Source organism: Fukomys damarensis, unplaced genomic scaffold (genome assembly GCF_012274545.1).
Source record: "Fukomys damarensis isolate Sample0158 unplaced genomic scaffold, DMR_v1.0_HiC HiC_scaffold_10, whole genome shotgun sequence".
NCBI classification, from domain to species: domain Eukaryota; kingdom Metazoa; phylum Chordata; class Mammalia; order Rodentia; family Bathyergidae; genus Fukomys; species Fukomys damarensis.
Window position 1 is genome coordinate 36,392,127 of NW_022900922.1, and position 15,453 is coordinate 36,407,579.

The 15,453-nt window shown below is 39.7% G+C and overlaps 2 protein-coding genes across 2 annotated transcripts in view; one reads left to right on the forward strand and one right to left on the reverse strand.

The window, feature by feature from the left end:
• Wrnip1 (WRN helicase interacting protein 1) overlaps positions 1 to 1,288 on the reverse strand; it is a 20,756-nt gene extending 19,468 nt beyond the window's left edge. Inside the window, exons 1-2 of the mRNA XM_033761791.1 lie at positions 1,235 to 1,288; positions 115 to 243 (exon numbers count right to left, since the gene is read on the reverse strand). Of these exons, the coding sequence (XP_033617682.1) occupies positions 115 to 243; positions 1,235 to 1,288 (183 nt within the window). The remainder of the gene's footprint in view (positions 1 to 114; positions 244 to 1,234) is intronic.
• An 11,648-nt stretch (positions 1,289 to 12,936) lies between these two features.
• The window catches only part of Mylk4 (myosin light chain kinase family member 4), a 70,826-nt gene continuing 68,309 nt past the window's right edge, over positions 12,937 to 15,453 (forward strand). The window contains exons 1-2 of the mRNA XM_033761792.1: positions 12,937 to 13,408; positions 13,547 to 14,090. Coding sequence (XP_033617683.1) covers positions 14,071 to 14,090 — 20 coding nt within the window. The 5' untranslated portion in view covers positions 12,937 to 13,408; positions 13,547 to 14,070. The remainder of the gene's footprint in view (positions 13,409 to 13,546; positions 14,091 to 15,453) is intronic.

The window sequence follows — 15,453 nt, forward strand, 5'->3', positions numbered from 1 at the left end:
TGGCGACGCCTCGCGCGGCGCGCCGGGAAGTGTAGTCCGCGACCATTTACCCCGTCGTGGGCAACGCCTCGCTCGACCCTTCGGGAGATGTAGTCTGCCGACGCCGGTTCAGACGCAAGCCACGTCTTGCGCGGCACGCCGGGAAGTGTAGTCGCAATCGCCGCCGGCCATTCCTCGCGCGGCAAGGCGGGAGACGTAGCCTCTAGCGGTTCTCTCCGGCCGCCTGTCGTTCACTTCCGGTTCCTAGAGCGGGTTTTGTGAGGGGACGCGGGCTGTGCAGGAACCAGCGTCAGGTCGGCCTTTGGAGCTGGGAGGAGCCTTAAGCGCAGTTTGTAGCGGGGAGGGCGGCTTTTTCCACACTAGGGGAGCTGAACCGGCGCGTGGGTAGGAGCGAGCGAGCGGGTCACAGAGGGTTGTTGGTAATGAAAGGGAAATTGGGGGAGGGTGGCAAAGGCGCCTGCCTCTGTCCAGGGACTTGCCTAGCTTATCTCACCTCTGTTATGTAAGAGCCGCAGTTGGAAACCAGCATTCTCTCCCTATAAAAAAACGGTGACAGGCAACCTTGCCCACTCAAGCTGCGTAAAAATATTTAAATGTTAATTGTGGTATTCAGCGTCTTTAATTGTGTTGCCGTTTTCTGGGGCTTTATTTTCTACCTTTAATTCTCCCCTTTTAAGGAATTCTTGGTATGGGCATTCTTGGTATGTTGTCCAGGTTGGCCTCAAATTTGGAATCCTGCCTCAGCCCCTCAACTACCTGGACAGAAAATTTACGCTAAACGTGCATGTTTGCTAATCAAAAAGTAAATTAATGGAGAATAAAGTTTTCTGTCTCGTTGAAAGTTGTTGGAGGAAAGTTTTAATGTACTCCTTTTCCTTCTGAAGGTGTGATGATTCTAATCTATCAAGTAAATTAGCAGTAGCTAACAGAAGGAACATACAACTCCTGTCACATACCGGAGACGTAGGAGTACAGTATTAGGCTGAAAGAGCAGGATGGCTGACTTAGAGCTTAAAGGGGGAAGGTTATCACTGACTACCATGGGTTTTTGCTTCAGCAATAATGGAAATTAAAACTGAGGCAACAACACAAATTTACAGGCAAAAGCTCTAATTGGAAAGTAAGAAAATGGTGAAGGGATTTCGGTTTGAGGAAAGGAAAAGCTGAAAAGGATACAGCCCTGATGGGGAAGATCAGGCTGGGCTATTAACAAAGGGAAGAGGCCAGTTCTTACGGGGTTGCTCGGGTGAACTAGTGTCTGGCTGATCAGCTCTAGGAAAGGCCCCATGTTTTGGGAAGCAATCTAGTCCCTGTGAGATGATTGCTTCTGTTTCGGGCCATCTTGGTTTTATAGAGGCTCTGTTGGAGTCTGAGGTAACTGCAGTTTTATGTCAATGACTTTTTCCATGCTAGTTTCAGGGGTAAACGCTGGTAGTTGAATGTTCTTGCAAATCTCATCTTGGTGTCCTCAATCTTGAAGGGGAATGAGATAGATTAGGTAAAATTGGGTCTAATAAACCCTGTACTATCAGTTTTTAGATGAACCTTCCCTAGATGATTAACCAGCCTACATGTAGAGCTGAGTGGGGAGTTTTAAAGCTGTAAATGTGATTGATAAAAAGTGAAAGCAGAGATGCCAGGCTTTGTCTTGCTTTTAGTTACTCATTGGTCATCTGTAGGCCTGAATGAAAAGTCAGTTTGTTTGTTTTTAAACAAAAGTAGGTTTTAAGTCCTTGACTGCTTCAAAAGAAAACATACATCATACCTTTCGTGCATAACATGTAAAGGAACTGGAAATTTGTTTTCTTTCCCTCTGTGGTGATCTCCAAGAGTTTTATTTATTTTTTGTCTGTTTTATTCTTGGAGATGCTATAGTGAAGGCATCTTTAAAGATGCACCTAGTTTTTGAGACCCATAAAATTGTTTGTGAGAATGGGGTGGTGTAGAAAAGGATACCTAGTATACTTTTAATGGATAATAGGTCCTGAGTTAAGGCTCAGGAGTACACCTGCCCTTTCCCCATAGTAGGCAGCTGTCTCAAAGAGTAGTGGTCCATTCTCAAGGGTTGTGGGGAGATACATACAGGTGATTCACATGGAGTCTCCCAGGTAATAGCAACCTGTGGTCATTTCTGTCCAAAGTGGGTGTTAGCTTTAGCTTTCCCCCGCTTGCAAAAAGGCTGTGCCTGGATCTACTATTTACTAGTGTGTCTAGATGTAGGCTACTTTTAAACAAAAGGGACAGCTTACCGTAGCCATTCTTGTGTCTACAGAGATTTCTCTGAATACCCAACTTGAAATAAACAAAAGTATATTTTAGGTGGGATATTTTTCTTTCCATCATTATCCACAAGCAAGGCCAAAGGATTTTATGAGCCTTTTCATGTGAGATGAAAGGGCACAGAATGCATTTTTTCAGTTGCTACTAGTTGTAAAGTATGTGTCCCAAGCTATAATTGTACAAGAAGTGAAATCCAATATTTTGATGGTTGAGTTTTTCTAAAAATGTTGGGCTCAAAAGTTAATAGAAAAACTAATTGGGGTTAAGTAAATAATCTTTATTTCTCTGATCATAGTATAATTTGAAGTTGTGAAAAAATAGCGGCTCATAAACATTTATTTCTCCCTAGAGTTGACAGTCACAAGAGTATTGCAGAATCAATTGCTAGTTCTAGGGCTGTCCTCAAACAAGTTTTGAAGAAAAGTGTTATTAATTTGCAGGTATAGTATACTACACTGATTTTAAACATTTACAAACATGTTTAAATATGCTCATCTTTAAGCCATGCAAAACAATTTTAAAATAATGGAGTTTCTTAAATGTCTTTTCTTTTAATATATATAAGACCTAAATTTCTTTTTTGAAAATACATGTTTATGGAAAAATCTCATGAGTAACTACTGTTTAGTATTTTAGCATCTTTTTCCAGACTTTTAAAATGTATTTCATGAGTACACTGGATGCTTACATATAGATGTAATTCTATGTCTTCATTGTTCCCTAGTGTGTGATTTCAACAGTATTTATTGTCATATAAAAATATCATAAAATATAGAATAAAATTAAAAGATGTATGTATAATCAGTCTTCTTTCCTTCTTTTCTTTCTTGCACTAGGGATTGAACCTAGGGCCTTCATGTGTTGTATCCCTAGCTCCATTCTATTCTTTTTATACATGTGATTTGCCCATAGGTATATATAAATAAGGAAAAATACGGATTGTTGTAGTCATTTTCTCATCATTGGGACACAGTACTTGACAATCACATCTTAAAGGAATAGTTTATTTTGGTGTCAATTTTTAGTCCATAGTTGGCTGACTTCAAGGCAGAACAGTGAGGTAGAAGGCCCTGGGATGAGGAAAACTGCTCTAATCATGGCAGCCAGTCAGAAAGTGAAGAGAGAGTGAAGGGAGGAGCTGGGAAGGGAGATACAATAATACTCCTCCAGGCCACACCCCCACATGATCTGCCTTTTCTTGCCAGAACCCCTTTCCTTAACAGCAAGTGAGCTACAAGCACCATAATTCAATCACCTCCCAAAAGACCTTCCTATGGGTATGTGAGGGTCTTGGGGGACATCTAGATATAATTCATAACACAAGAGACGTGTGTGTGTATTTTACTCCCAAAGCCACAGGCATGAAACAGCTATTTAGATGTACAGTAAGGTGAAAATGACCTTATACTTCAAGGATCTGGATTTGAGTTGGCTATAGGATGAACTTGGTCAAGATTTGATGAACTAAGAACTTGGTTCAGACTTAGTTCCATATCTCAAAGAGGTGTGATGATGTTTATAGTCCATTGTAAGAATAAGATGAACTTAAAATGTGAAAGCATTTTGCTTATTGCCTGCCATGTAGCAGGCCTTCTGGTTTTCTTTTTCCCTGAACTCTAGTTCCTTCTGTCTGAAGTTAAGGTTTTCTCCACTAGATGGTGATGGTAGAAAAATAAAACATATGAATGAGGTTTTCCTAACTGAACTTAAAATTTCTTTTTGAGTTAGCATAAATGCAAACTGTTACAAGGTCACAGAGCATGAAACCTAGGCTTAAAACTTTATCCACCCTGGGCTGGGGATTTAGCTCAGCAGTTCGGTGGCCTGCCTTGCAAGCGGAAGGATCCAAGTTCAATCCCTGGTACCAAAAAACAAAACAAAACAAAACAAAAAAACCCCAAAAAACTTTATCCACCCTACTGTTTGTTTTCTACTGATCTTGACTGTTTATTTTGAGCTATGTAACATCTTCCTCATTGTCCTTCCTCAGAATCAGTCTGGGGATGATGGAGTTGTGACACAAATGTTCCTGTACCACAGGGTCTCACTCAGCCTGGCTGCAGTACCTGAGCACAGGTAGAATATAAGCCTCATGGTATTGTACCTCTGGGCATTATCTTGCACCCTTGTATTCATACCCTAGTAGACAGTTTTGAAGTAAAAATGAATCTAGGCCCAGTGTGTCCCACATGACCAACATCCTTGCCATATTTATTTACCATTCTAAGAAAAGCCCTGTGGTCATCTGTTCCTTGTGATTCCTCTCCCTGAGTACATGCTCCTTTGTTTTCCTGACTTTTCCTACATTCTGTAAGTTCTACCATATGTTACATTTCTTACTGAGTTTATCATAATATAGTTAATACATTTTCTTGGTATTGTAAACAGGAACTTGTAGTTTATTTTCTTGCTGGTCTTGTTATAAAAATAAATGCACTTATTTCATATTTTGCCTTTTTGCAAATGCTTATTAATTTTAAGTGATTTTCAGTTGATAACTGTAACCAAGGGTTTTCTGCCCCATGCTCATAGAAGGCAATAACAATTAACCAGGTTTTTACAAAAAAGAAAGCTTTTATTGAAAGCTGACAAGGAAATAGGAGACAAGCTTTAAATCTGTCTCTGCAGTTGGTAACAGTGTATAGGAAGGAAAAGAGTAAAACCACTTGTTGATTAGATGGCAAGGGAAAGTTTTACGGTTTTGGTAAGACAGATGGTAATGCTTCTTTATCTTCTTGGTGAATGTTCTACATGGGGGATTTTGAGTTTATGATGTCAGGTCATCAGCAAGGAGAATGGACTTTGGTGTGTGCTCAACCAGGCATAGGTTTTTACCTGGTCTCTGCTGAGTTCTAGAGATACTTCCTATGAAACAACCCGGAAGTGCTTGGCTGATTTATACCTGGTTTCTCCTGTTTTCACTTGTAGTATAATACAGAATACATCTGACCTTTTCCCTAATTCTTGCCACAGATCTTTGGAATTCCTTGAGATTTTCTGAGTGGCAGATGTGCCTTTATTATGCTAATGAGCCAACCTTTCCTTGGCACTTGGGGTCCTCTGGGACTAACCCAGTCTGTGGGGAAGAAAGGGGTGCTTCTTATTGAAACTAATCCTGTGACCAATGATGTATTCCTTCATGCTTGTATGATGATGAGCCTTCAGTAAAGTCTCTGGATTCTGAAACTTGGTGGAGCCTTCTGCTTGTGAGCACAGATCTTGGGCATGCCTGGATTCTAGGAAGAAAGGACATGGAGCTTCCTTTCTGGGACCGTCCTGGATCTCATGCTTGTAGTTCGGATCTTGACTGTCTCCTCAAGGCCCATGTATCAAGGGATGGTTGGTGAGGATGTGCCTTTGGAAGGTATCATGGACGCGTGCCTTTCTCTTTTGCTTCCTTTAGGTCCACAAATCATTTCTGCTAGGGCAGTAGGTTGCTGAGAGACTGGAGAAAACACCTGAACATGGCACACAGGACAAGACTTGTTGAGACCTACTTATAGGAATTCACGGGAAAGAATAGGATAGATAGATTGAGACTCACTAACAGAAGAGGGTCCATTAGTGACAGGCTGGACAGAATATTGCCTGTAAAGTCCAGTGATGAAGGCCTGAATGTGAGGCAATCAGGAGATAGAATGGTGACAGGCTGGAGAGGGAAATTGCTAGAAGGTACTCAGTATCCAGTGGTGGCCAGCTGGACTCTTGGACTCTTGTGTGATCTGTTCTTCCCTGAGTTATTGCAGGAAGGAAGGTTTTATAAGTTGAACTATATAAGCAGTGACATCATTAGCTGGCTTTGTTCCAGTGTATGACCAGTATTCTAAGGAAAGTAGGAAGGCACATTCTCTGTAGATAACTCTAGTTTGCCCTGTTCCCAGTGCCACTTAAATAATACTCATCCTAACCAACTGATGTAGGCACTCTTATAATCCCCTTGAATTAGCAAGAGTCTTGGGAAGGCAAAGGGGCAATGTATTATTTTTTCTCAGGGATGCTACAGCTTCCCAGCTGCTATAAAGTGAGCAGCTTCCACTACTATGTGCTCCTGCCAGTGTCATAGGACAGGGTCCAAGGAAGTCCCCAAAGTGGTGAGGGGGAACCTTGACTCCACCTACCATGGGATAGGTTTCAGGATTGCTGGCTTCCATCACAAAAAAAAGAATTTTCAAGATGCATCATCAGTAAGAGATATAAAGGGATTTATTATATAGAATTTTAAATAGACACTCAAAGAAATAGAGTGGGTAGATGCTTGTTGCCTTAGCTGGGTATATTTATGGGGATTTTGGAGGTGGAAATCTGTAGAACTTGTGAATCTGCAAAGAGAGGATTTAGTTTATAGATGAAAGGTGACATCTCTTTCTGCAAAGGAAAGGTGCTAGCCTATTTATAGGTGACAGCCATCCCAGTTGGTAGAGCTGTAGTCCATCTGTAGGAAAAGGCCCATTTGTAAGTAAAAGGGAATGGCCAAGGCTTAATGTGTCTTTAAGTTCCTTAGGAATTGTTTTACTGGATTGGTGTTCTGAACCTGAAGTTTTTACTAAAGGTACAATTTTTAAATGATAATATTTCTTGTCTTTGTTTTACCTATCTTACTTTTCCTACCCTGCCTCACCGTGATGTATAGTCTTGCTACAGGGCCCAAGACAGTGGGGACAACCAACCATGGACTAAAAGCTATAAAACCATGAGCCAAAATAAACCTTTCCTCTTTTTAAAATTGATTGTCTCTAGTATTTTGTCACAGGCCAACACACTAATATGTCTCCTTTATAATAAAACTAATCATTTTAATTTTTCTTTTTGGTGACTTCTGTAAGCTAGTCTACTGAATTATCAAATGAGGGGCTTATGGAATCTCCACATTTATAGCCAATCAGTTAGAAGTATAGCTGACCCCTGAAGCTTGGCTGGGTCTAAAGTGGGAGCCATTGAGTAAAGGATGTTGCTCTTAACCAGTAGAATCTGAACTAAGTCCGAGTACTTTAGTGTCAGAATTGCAGGACACCCAGCTAGTGTAAGAATAATGCATCCACCTTTTTTATTCTAAGCTGGGCATTGTCAAATTATTAGTGAAAGCAGTTCTCTTTCTCTTATAAAGTACAATGTGAAGAGATTTTTTAATAAAATTCTCTAATACTTGACTTTAAAAAAACCTAATATAGTCAGGAGAGCTATCACCTGTATATGACTTTTCCCCTCACCAGCAACCATTGTGTTTAATGATAAACAGTTAAGAAGGTTTTTGTATTCCTATTCACCTCCCCACCATTATTCATCTTGCTTCCTCACCCCAGAGTATCTTCTCAGCTCCCCTGATGTTTAGGATATTATTTACCTTGCAGTGTAGCTATGTTCCTATTAGCCTTCCCTGACCCCTGGGCTGGCTTGGTGCCCTTTGCCATATGCTATGTGACAACTTTGTCTAGTCCATATGACAGTTACCTTGCAGTATTCTTGTTGCCACTTTCCGTGCCTTTTTTTCCACTCCCCTTGCCAATCTCTGTTAGAGGACAGAGTTTATTGTCTTCTCTTAGTGCCAGGCATTGTACCTGGCATGTAATGGGGATGTTCTCAAATGGAACTAAAGCGTGAAAATAACTGGGCAGGTTTCAAGTGCAGGCTTAACTCGATTCTCCTGAGGCTCATATAGGGAACATTCTGTTTCTTCTAGGAGAACCATCTGAATGGTGCTTTTAATTAAGGGAGAGTTAGATGAAGAGTTAAAGAATTCTGATTTGGAGATTAAATAACATCTACAAAAAGGAAAAAAAAATCCCACTTTTTGAGAAATATGAATAAAATAGTCCTCTAGAAAAAATAAAGTTGCCAGAGGGAAGAAAAACTGAATTTCTTTGGGGAAAGATGGCTTTTTGGTTGAGAAAAGAAAAGATTGAGGGTAGGCCATTGCATCTGTGAAATATGAATAAAATGGTCCTCTAGAAAAAATAAAGTCGCCAGAGGGAAGAAAAACTGAATTTCTTTGGGGAAAGATGGTCTTTTGGTTGAGAAAAGAAAAGATTGAGGGTAGGCCATTGCATCTGTTTTCTTTTCCTTCAGTGAACTAGATTTGAAGCCCAGTGGTGGGAATGTTGAAGACCAGAAGATGAGCAAACCATTCACAGAAAACTGGCAGTCCTGGGCATATTGCTATTGCTTCAGGATCTGGAAGAGTCTTCCCCAGCTCTTTTCTGGCCCCAGGGATGGGCAGTACATACCCAGAAGCATCACCAACACAAACCTCAGCAAAGTCAGACTTCATAGAAGAATTTGAGCATTGTAGTTCTCAATGCAGGCAGTGCAGGCCTACAGACAGGCCTCATGCATGGTAGGCAAGTGCACTGCTACTAAACCACATGCTAAAAAAATGAGGAAAAGGAGAGGTATTTAACAAAAATGATATGAAAGTCATCTGTTGGGGCTAGGGATTTAGCTCCGGTTCGGTGTTGGTAGGCAAGTGCACTGCTACTAAACCACATGCTAAAAAAATGAGGAAAAGGAGAGGTATTTAACAAAAATGATATGAAAGTCATCTGTTGGGGCTAGGGATTTAGCTCAGCGGTTCGGTGGCCTGCCTTGCAAGCGCAAGGACCTGAGTTCAATCTCCGGTACCAAAAAAAAAAGAAAGTCATCTGTGAGCTTTGGAAATTTATTTGCAAATTTAGTTATGAGTAGAATTTGCATAATTTACTTTGTACCCATTGAAATATCATGTATTATTTTTAAACTTAGAGACATGTATTTACATTCTACAAAAGTAAAAAGGGATATAGAGGAACAAAGGATGTGACTGCTATGAAATAGTGAATTTAAAACATTTAACACTTTTGGAAGATTAATTTTTAAATATTTGTATCCATATTTTCACACAGATGTTTAAAACCTTTCATGTTATTTTCATTTTTTAAAACAGGATAAAACACCTAGGAGTTTGTTCATCGGTTTTTTGTATTGCTGAGGATTGAACCCAGGGCCTCAGCATGCTAGGCAAGAACTCTGCCACTGAACTACACCCTCAGCCCATGTGGGAATTTTATCCACCTCATTTTTTATTATGCAATATTTAGCTACTTACTCACTGTTGCTTGGTAATGTGAAGGGTCTAATGTCAAATGGGGTTGTAGACAAGTCTGGACATTATCCTCTTGTGCAAATTATTCTATCTCTAAACAGATAGCAAGACTTAGGAGTTATATTAAATTACCATTGATTTTCCTACTAATTACTCAGTCATAGGTGGTATTTGCACCAGAAGAAAATTGCTTGAATCTCACTTTTGTCTCATTTTACCATTTTCTCTTATCTTTAGCCCTAGGTGACTGGGTAAGTGTGGAATGTGATTTATCTGCCCAGATCCGAGCCATGATCACCTGGAACAGTTGGGCACGTCCTGCTCAGAAGTACTTTTCCCCACTTCTTTCTAACATGCTTATTTTTTAATTAGGCACACTATTGTGTTTTCTTTTTTTTTAAAGTGACATTATTGAAGTGTAATTTACAGAGAATAAAATTTACCCATTTTAAGTGTATAATTCAGCAATATTTTAAGAAACTTTAAAATCATGATCATCTAACCTGATTCAGTAAGATTCTGTTTATAGTTTACTCCCAGCTCCATCAAACTATTTTCTGTCTGTAGAATCTTGCCTTTTTTGGACATTTCATACAAATGGAATCATACAGCTTATCTTCATTTTTGGCTTTTTTAGTTAGCACAAGATTTTGGTTCATTCATATTGCAGCAACTATTATTAGGAATAGTAGTTGTCCTAGGTTCTTGAACAAAGAATTTAGCAAGACACACAGAAGTAGAAGTGAAAGAATAGATTTGTTAGCTGGGCTCTGCACCTCAGAGTGAGAGTGGGCCAGTGAATAGAGCCTGGGACCTCAGATAACCCAGGGGTCAGAGCCAGAGTGTGATTTTCCCAGAGAGAAATTAACTCTTTGGACTTTGGCATCAATTCACTCCAATCAGGGACAATACCCCGCTTCCTGTTAGAGGGGGTTTGTCCCTATATGGACCTTTGAGGAACCATCATGACACCCAAAACTGGGGGGACATAGTGGGGTGGTGGCATCAAAACCAAAATGTAAATGAGATTATAATTAATTATAGTTGAGTTGGGTCACTTTCAGTTGTTGAGGATATTCTCTAGTGCCTGTGTTCCCAGGCATGGCTTAGTTGTTAGAGGTGAGTGCTCTTTGTGGTTTCTAGGGAGCTTGTCTTGGCCTACCAGAAGCCTTAGTGCCTGCGCCTCTGGTCTTTCCCTGCTGTGGTGCAGCTGGTCAGCCTCTGTGGGTTTTGAAGAATCAGCTTCCTCTTTCCCGCTGACTTTCTAGCCCCCTCCTTCCAGGAATTTCTCCTCTCTACCTCCTGCCTCAGTATTCATTCCTTCTGATTGCTGAGCAGTATTCCATTTGTATGGATAGGCCACATTATGCTTTCCCACTCACCAAACTAACTGATGGATGTTTGGATTGTTTCCAGGTTTTTGTTATTGTGAATAATGCTTCTGTGTTTTTATTTCTCTTGGGGAGATTCCCAGGAGAAAAACTACATTATTATCTCAAAACACCTACACTTTTTATATTCCCATCAACTTGTCTGTTGATGGCTCTAATTTCTTCATATTCCCTTCAATGTTTGCTTTTCTCTTTTTTAATTGTAACTTTTCCAGTGAAATATTATTTAATTATCGTTTCAATTTGCATCTCCTTGATGATCGGTTTTCAGCATTTATATTATATGCTTAGCAACCATTGTGCACCTTCTGTGATGAGATGTCTATTCAAATCTTTTTTTTTTTTTTTAGACTGCCCTGGAACTCATTGTGTAGCCCAGGCTGGTCTTGAACTCATAGCAATCCTCCTGCCTCAGCCTCCCAAGTGCTGGGATTACAGGTGTGCTCCACCACGCCTGGCTGCTTAAATCTTTTGTTCATTTTAAAAATTAGTATGTTTGTCATCCTATTATTGAATTTATAAAATTACCATATATTTGGGATAGAAGACCTTTATCAAATGTATGTTTTTTTCCAAGTCTGTAGCTGGTCTTTTTATTTTTCTAATGGTGTCTTTTTAACAGCAAACATTTTAAATTTTGATGAAGTGCAGCTGATCAACTTTTTGCTTTTATAGGTCATACTCAATGGTCATTTATAAAAGGGAGAAAATTCAGTTATAACATGGGTAATGGGACACCATAGCCTTTCATTTGCATTTTGTTATTTGAGACAGTTGTTCCACTTCTGTGTGTAGATAAGACCGTGTTGTTCTGGAAACACTCAGAAAGCTGTGCATAAACACAAACTTTTAGCATACCCAGACTGGTTTGAATTCTAAATGAGGAGTGTCAGCAGTGCCTATTGCTCTGGCTCTTCAGACAGCCCAGTCCCTTAATCTGCTAATGGAAGCATGCCTTGAAAATAATTAAAGGATTCTTTTTCATGGCTCTGTGGGAAGCTGTTTTCTCTATGCTAGTATTTTTAAAAGACATATAACTGAAATACCATGGAAATAGAAGAAATACATTACTGGGCCTGCTCATAGTCTTATTATGAAACTTCTTAAGCATAAGGCCATTTTTAGGGCATTCAAAATATTTTATGGGCATGAACATAGAGTCCTGAAACTAGACAAATAGTACAAAATGAGCACGCATGTGATTTGGGGTGTGTGTGTGTGTGTGTGTGTGTGTGTGTGTGGTTGGGTATTATACCAGGTAACTTGCTCTTGAAGTCATCAGTAGCAGGGAACAAAGTGACATATGGAACTAGACCATTGTCACAGAATTTTAGAAGTTGAGCAGAATAGATTCTTTTTATTGAGTTTTCTTATTTCAGACGAGAAGATGCAATCAAAGACCATTCTGTCTAGTAATTAATCAACAAATATTTTTCACATACCTGCAGCCCTCCCCTAACTCCAGATTTCTATTTGCACCGCTTACTTTGCTTGAACATTTAATGGGCTTGTCAAAAACTGAGCTCCTGACCTTTCTCCTAAAATGGGCTCCTCTCATGGCCTTCTCCATCTCACTTTACACCAACTCTATCCTTCAAGCACTCAGGAAGAAATTTGTGTACCATCTCTGTCTACTGTCTTTTTTTTCATACTCCAGGTGCGATCCATCACAAATCCTATTGATTCTGAATATAATGTGGGTACTCGCATAGGATTCTGGATTATAAAAAGGGCGTTAGGGAGAAAAAGCCAGGAAAATGAGGTGTCAAACTTAGTTGACAGCAGTGATCCACATTGGTTCATCAATGGTAACAAATTTAGCAAATTGATGTATGATGCTGGAAATAGGGGGAGCGGGGAAACTCTGAAGTACATAAAGTACCTCGAATTCACTCAACTACCTTTTCTGAAGATCTAAAAGCACTCGGAGGGAAGTTTATTAAAAAATAGTGAAGGAGGTGATTCTGCTGGACTCTGGAGCTTGTGACTAATTTTCTGGAGCCAGGGGGGTGGAAAGTCTGACTTTTTGTTTTGATGATCTGAGTGGAGGATGTGCCTGCATACACTTTCCTCTGGTGGGGAAACTTGTCGCCTTACCAGCACTTGTACACACCTGCAAAACTGTAACTTCAAATTGTAACCATTGTAAAAACTGGTAACCTCAAATCAGCTCATAATAATTTCATAGTAATTTTCATAATTTTTTGGAATGGTTTATCTTTTAGAAACATACGTTTCTGCTTAGTTACTCTTCCTGAAGAGCAAAATTCTTGATCCTAGAAAAGTGCCAATAATTCTGCTTTTAAAAAAGATTCTGCTGTAATCCTTTAAATGTTACTTAAGATGGAAAACATCATTTTTATATGGAATGCATTGATCTGAATAAAAACAAAAGCATAAAAATACCAAGGGTATAAGAGGCTAGCTCTGGGATGGAGGGTTGGGGTTCAGCAAATGGGTGACAACTGGCAGGCTCTGAAGAACAGAACGATTGCCTGAAATACCAATTCCAGTTTCTAGGGAATCGGGGCTTTATGCCATTTAAATGAATCCAGGAATGCAGCACTGAGAGAATCTGTCGGGTAATTGTTTCACACGAACTCCTTTTTCTTGGTCTATGGTGGAAAACCAGGAGACAGTCACAGTGTTGTTATGAAGAGAGGTAAGAAAAATTCCTTCTGGTTCTTTTTTCCTATGTGGATGCCTGTGCCTTTGACCTCTTCCTAGAGCTATAAACAGAGACATTACAAGTACCTTTAAGGATTGAGAAAATTACAACAAATCTGCTAAATGTTTTCAGGAAACCCCATATCGCAGCGGGATGTGCTCACAGTTGCATGTAGCACCTCGCATCTTGCCAGCTGGACACAAGCACTTGGATAATCCTGAGTCTGAAAGGGACATTTGATTGCCGAGGACAAATCCAGCTTTGTAATTCTGAGAGTATTGCCACACTGATGAGAGGGGAGGTGAAGGTGATATTTCATCCAGTGTTCCCAGCTCATCCTCTCCTTACCTGACCTCTGAAATGGAGCCATGGGCTTTGAAAAGCCTGTGTCTAAAATTAATATTCTTCTCTATCTGACTAAGATGGCAACAGCTCAGCAACATGAGATCAAGGACCATATCAGTTTAAACAGGGGCTCAGGATGGCATTTAAGAGAGAAGACGCTTCCTCTTGTAGTAGACACTTGTCTTTGTAGAACGGCTCTCCTGACCAGGAGTAAAGACTTCTACCAGGGACCTGTGTGGTCACTTTGAATTCTGCAAAATTTCCCTGAATCTTTTGGAACTTATAACTATGCTTGGTGTGGTTCAAATTGTATGATGTCCTCCTATAAATGGTAATTATTTTTGTATATAACTTCTTAAATCTCCTTTCTTTGTATGTGCCAAACCTCAGGTAGAGTTTACTGTTTAACATGTTATATATATCATAGGTCTGAGGTTTGTTTTCATGTGTTAATCTGTATGCAGCTTTCTAATCCAGCTTTAGTACTATCTGCAATTAAATGTTATATTTTAGTCATAGTTTGGCTTAGAACAGCCATGCGTATGTTTTCTTCTGTTAATAATGATTTTTTTTTCCCAAGGAGGATTTCAAGAATGCTAATAATGATCTATAATACATCTGTAGAGTTCTAATTCATGTTGTTTGCATTTTGATTTTTTGACTCTTTAGGTGGTATGTAGAATTTTGTAGAGCATTGGATTTAAAATATATGTTGGAACTCTATTATTTTACTATATGAGTTGTGAAAAGGAAAAATGCAGTTTCACTGGTAAAATTACAGATAATTTTTAAATTGATAAAAAGCTTGAAGAAACAATTTTCAGACAGTTTCCACTAGGGGGCCTCAGGCGTAAGCCATAGGAAACTACCACAAATTCAAATAATTCTTTATTTCACTCCCCCCATAACCAAGGGGTGTGTAGATACACACATGTGATTAGGTTAGAATCAAAGCAGAACTATGTAGTAGGTACATTACTTAATTTGCAGGGAAAGTATCTCAAAGCACAGGCACTCTGAACTCTTCAGTAGTAGCTGATAATGAAGATGCAAATGTCTCCACAGGAGAGGGCTTATATAAAACAAATCACAATCATTTTAGGATGTAGGCAGAGAGGCTGGAGTGTAGCTCCTCCAGAGAGTACTTGCCTAACATCGGGGTTGTCTTGCAATGCAGAAAGAGCCTCTGGGTAACAGTCAGCTGCAGTTTTCTCTGCCTGGGCCCCATGTTGGACCTTCCTTATTTTCTCCCTGTTAATAGATCTTCCCTAAGCAGAGAGGAGGGATATCAGGTAGAAATGATTCTGTCTGCACTTGCTATTTACTAACATAGATAAATGTAAATTATGAGATGCAATTGAAAAATAAGGTGAATATTTAAATTTAAAAGTCATTACAGTAAGAGACACATTGCCATTAATTCTCCCCAGAATACTCCCTCTCTCTGCAAACACACTCATCCCATTGCTCTTCCCACTTTCTGGAGCAGCTCTGGAAGTGCTCTTTTATGTGTTTAGTTGCTCTGTCCGGCTGCCTCAATATTCTGAATTGATTTAAAACATTTACCTTTAATGGCAGTTTTGACTTTGGGAGGAGCTAGAAGTTTCACAGTGCCAGATCAGTGAGTAAGGTGAATGAGGATTTCCCATAATATTTTTATAAGCCTGCTGTTCTGGCAGATGGCACATGGCAGG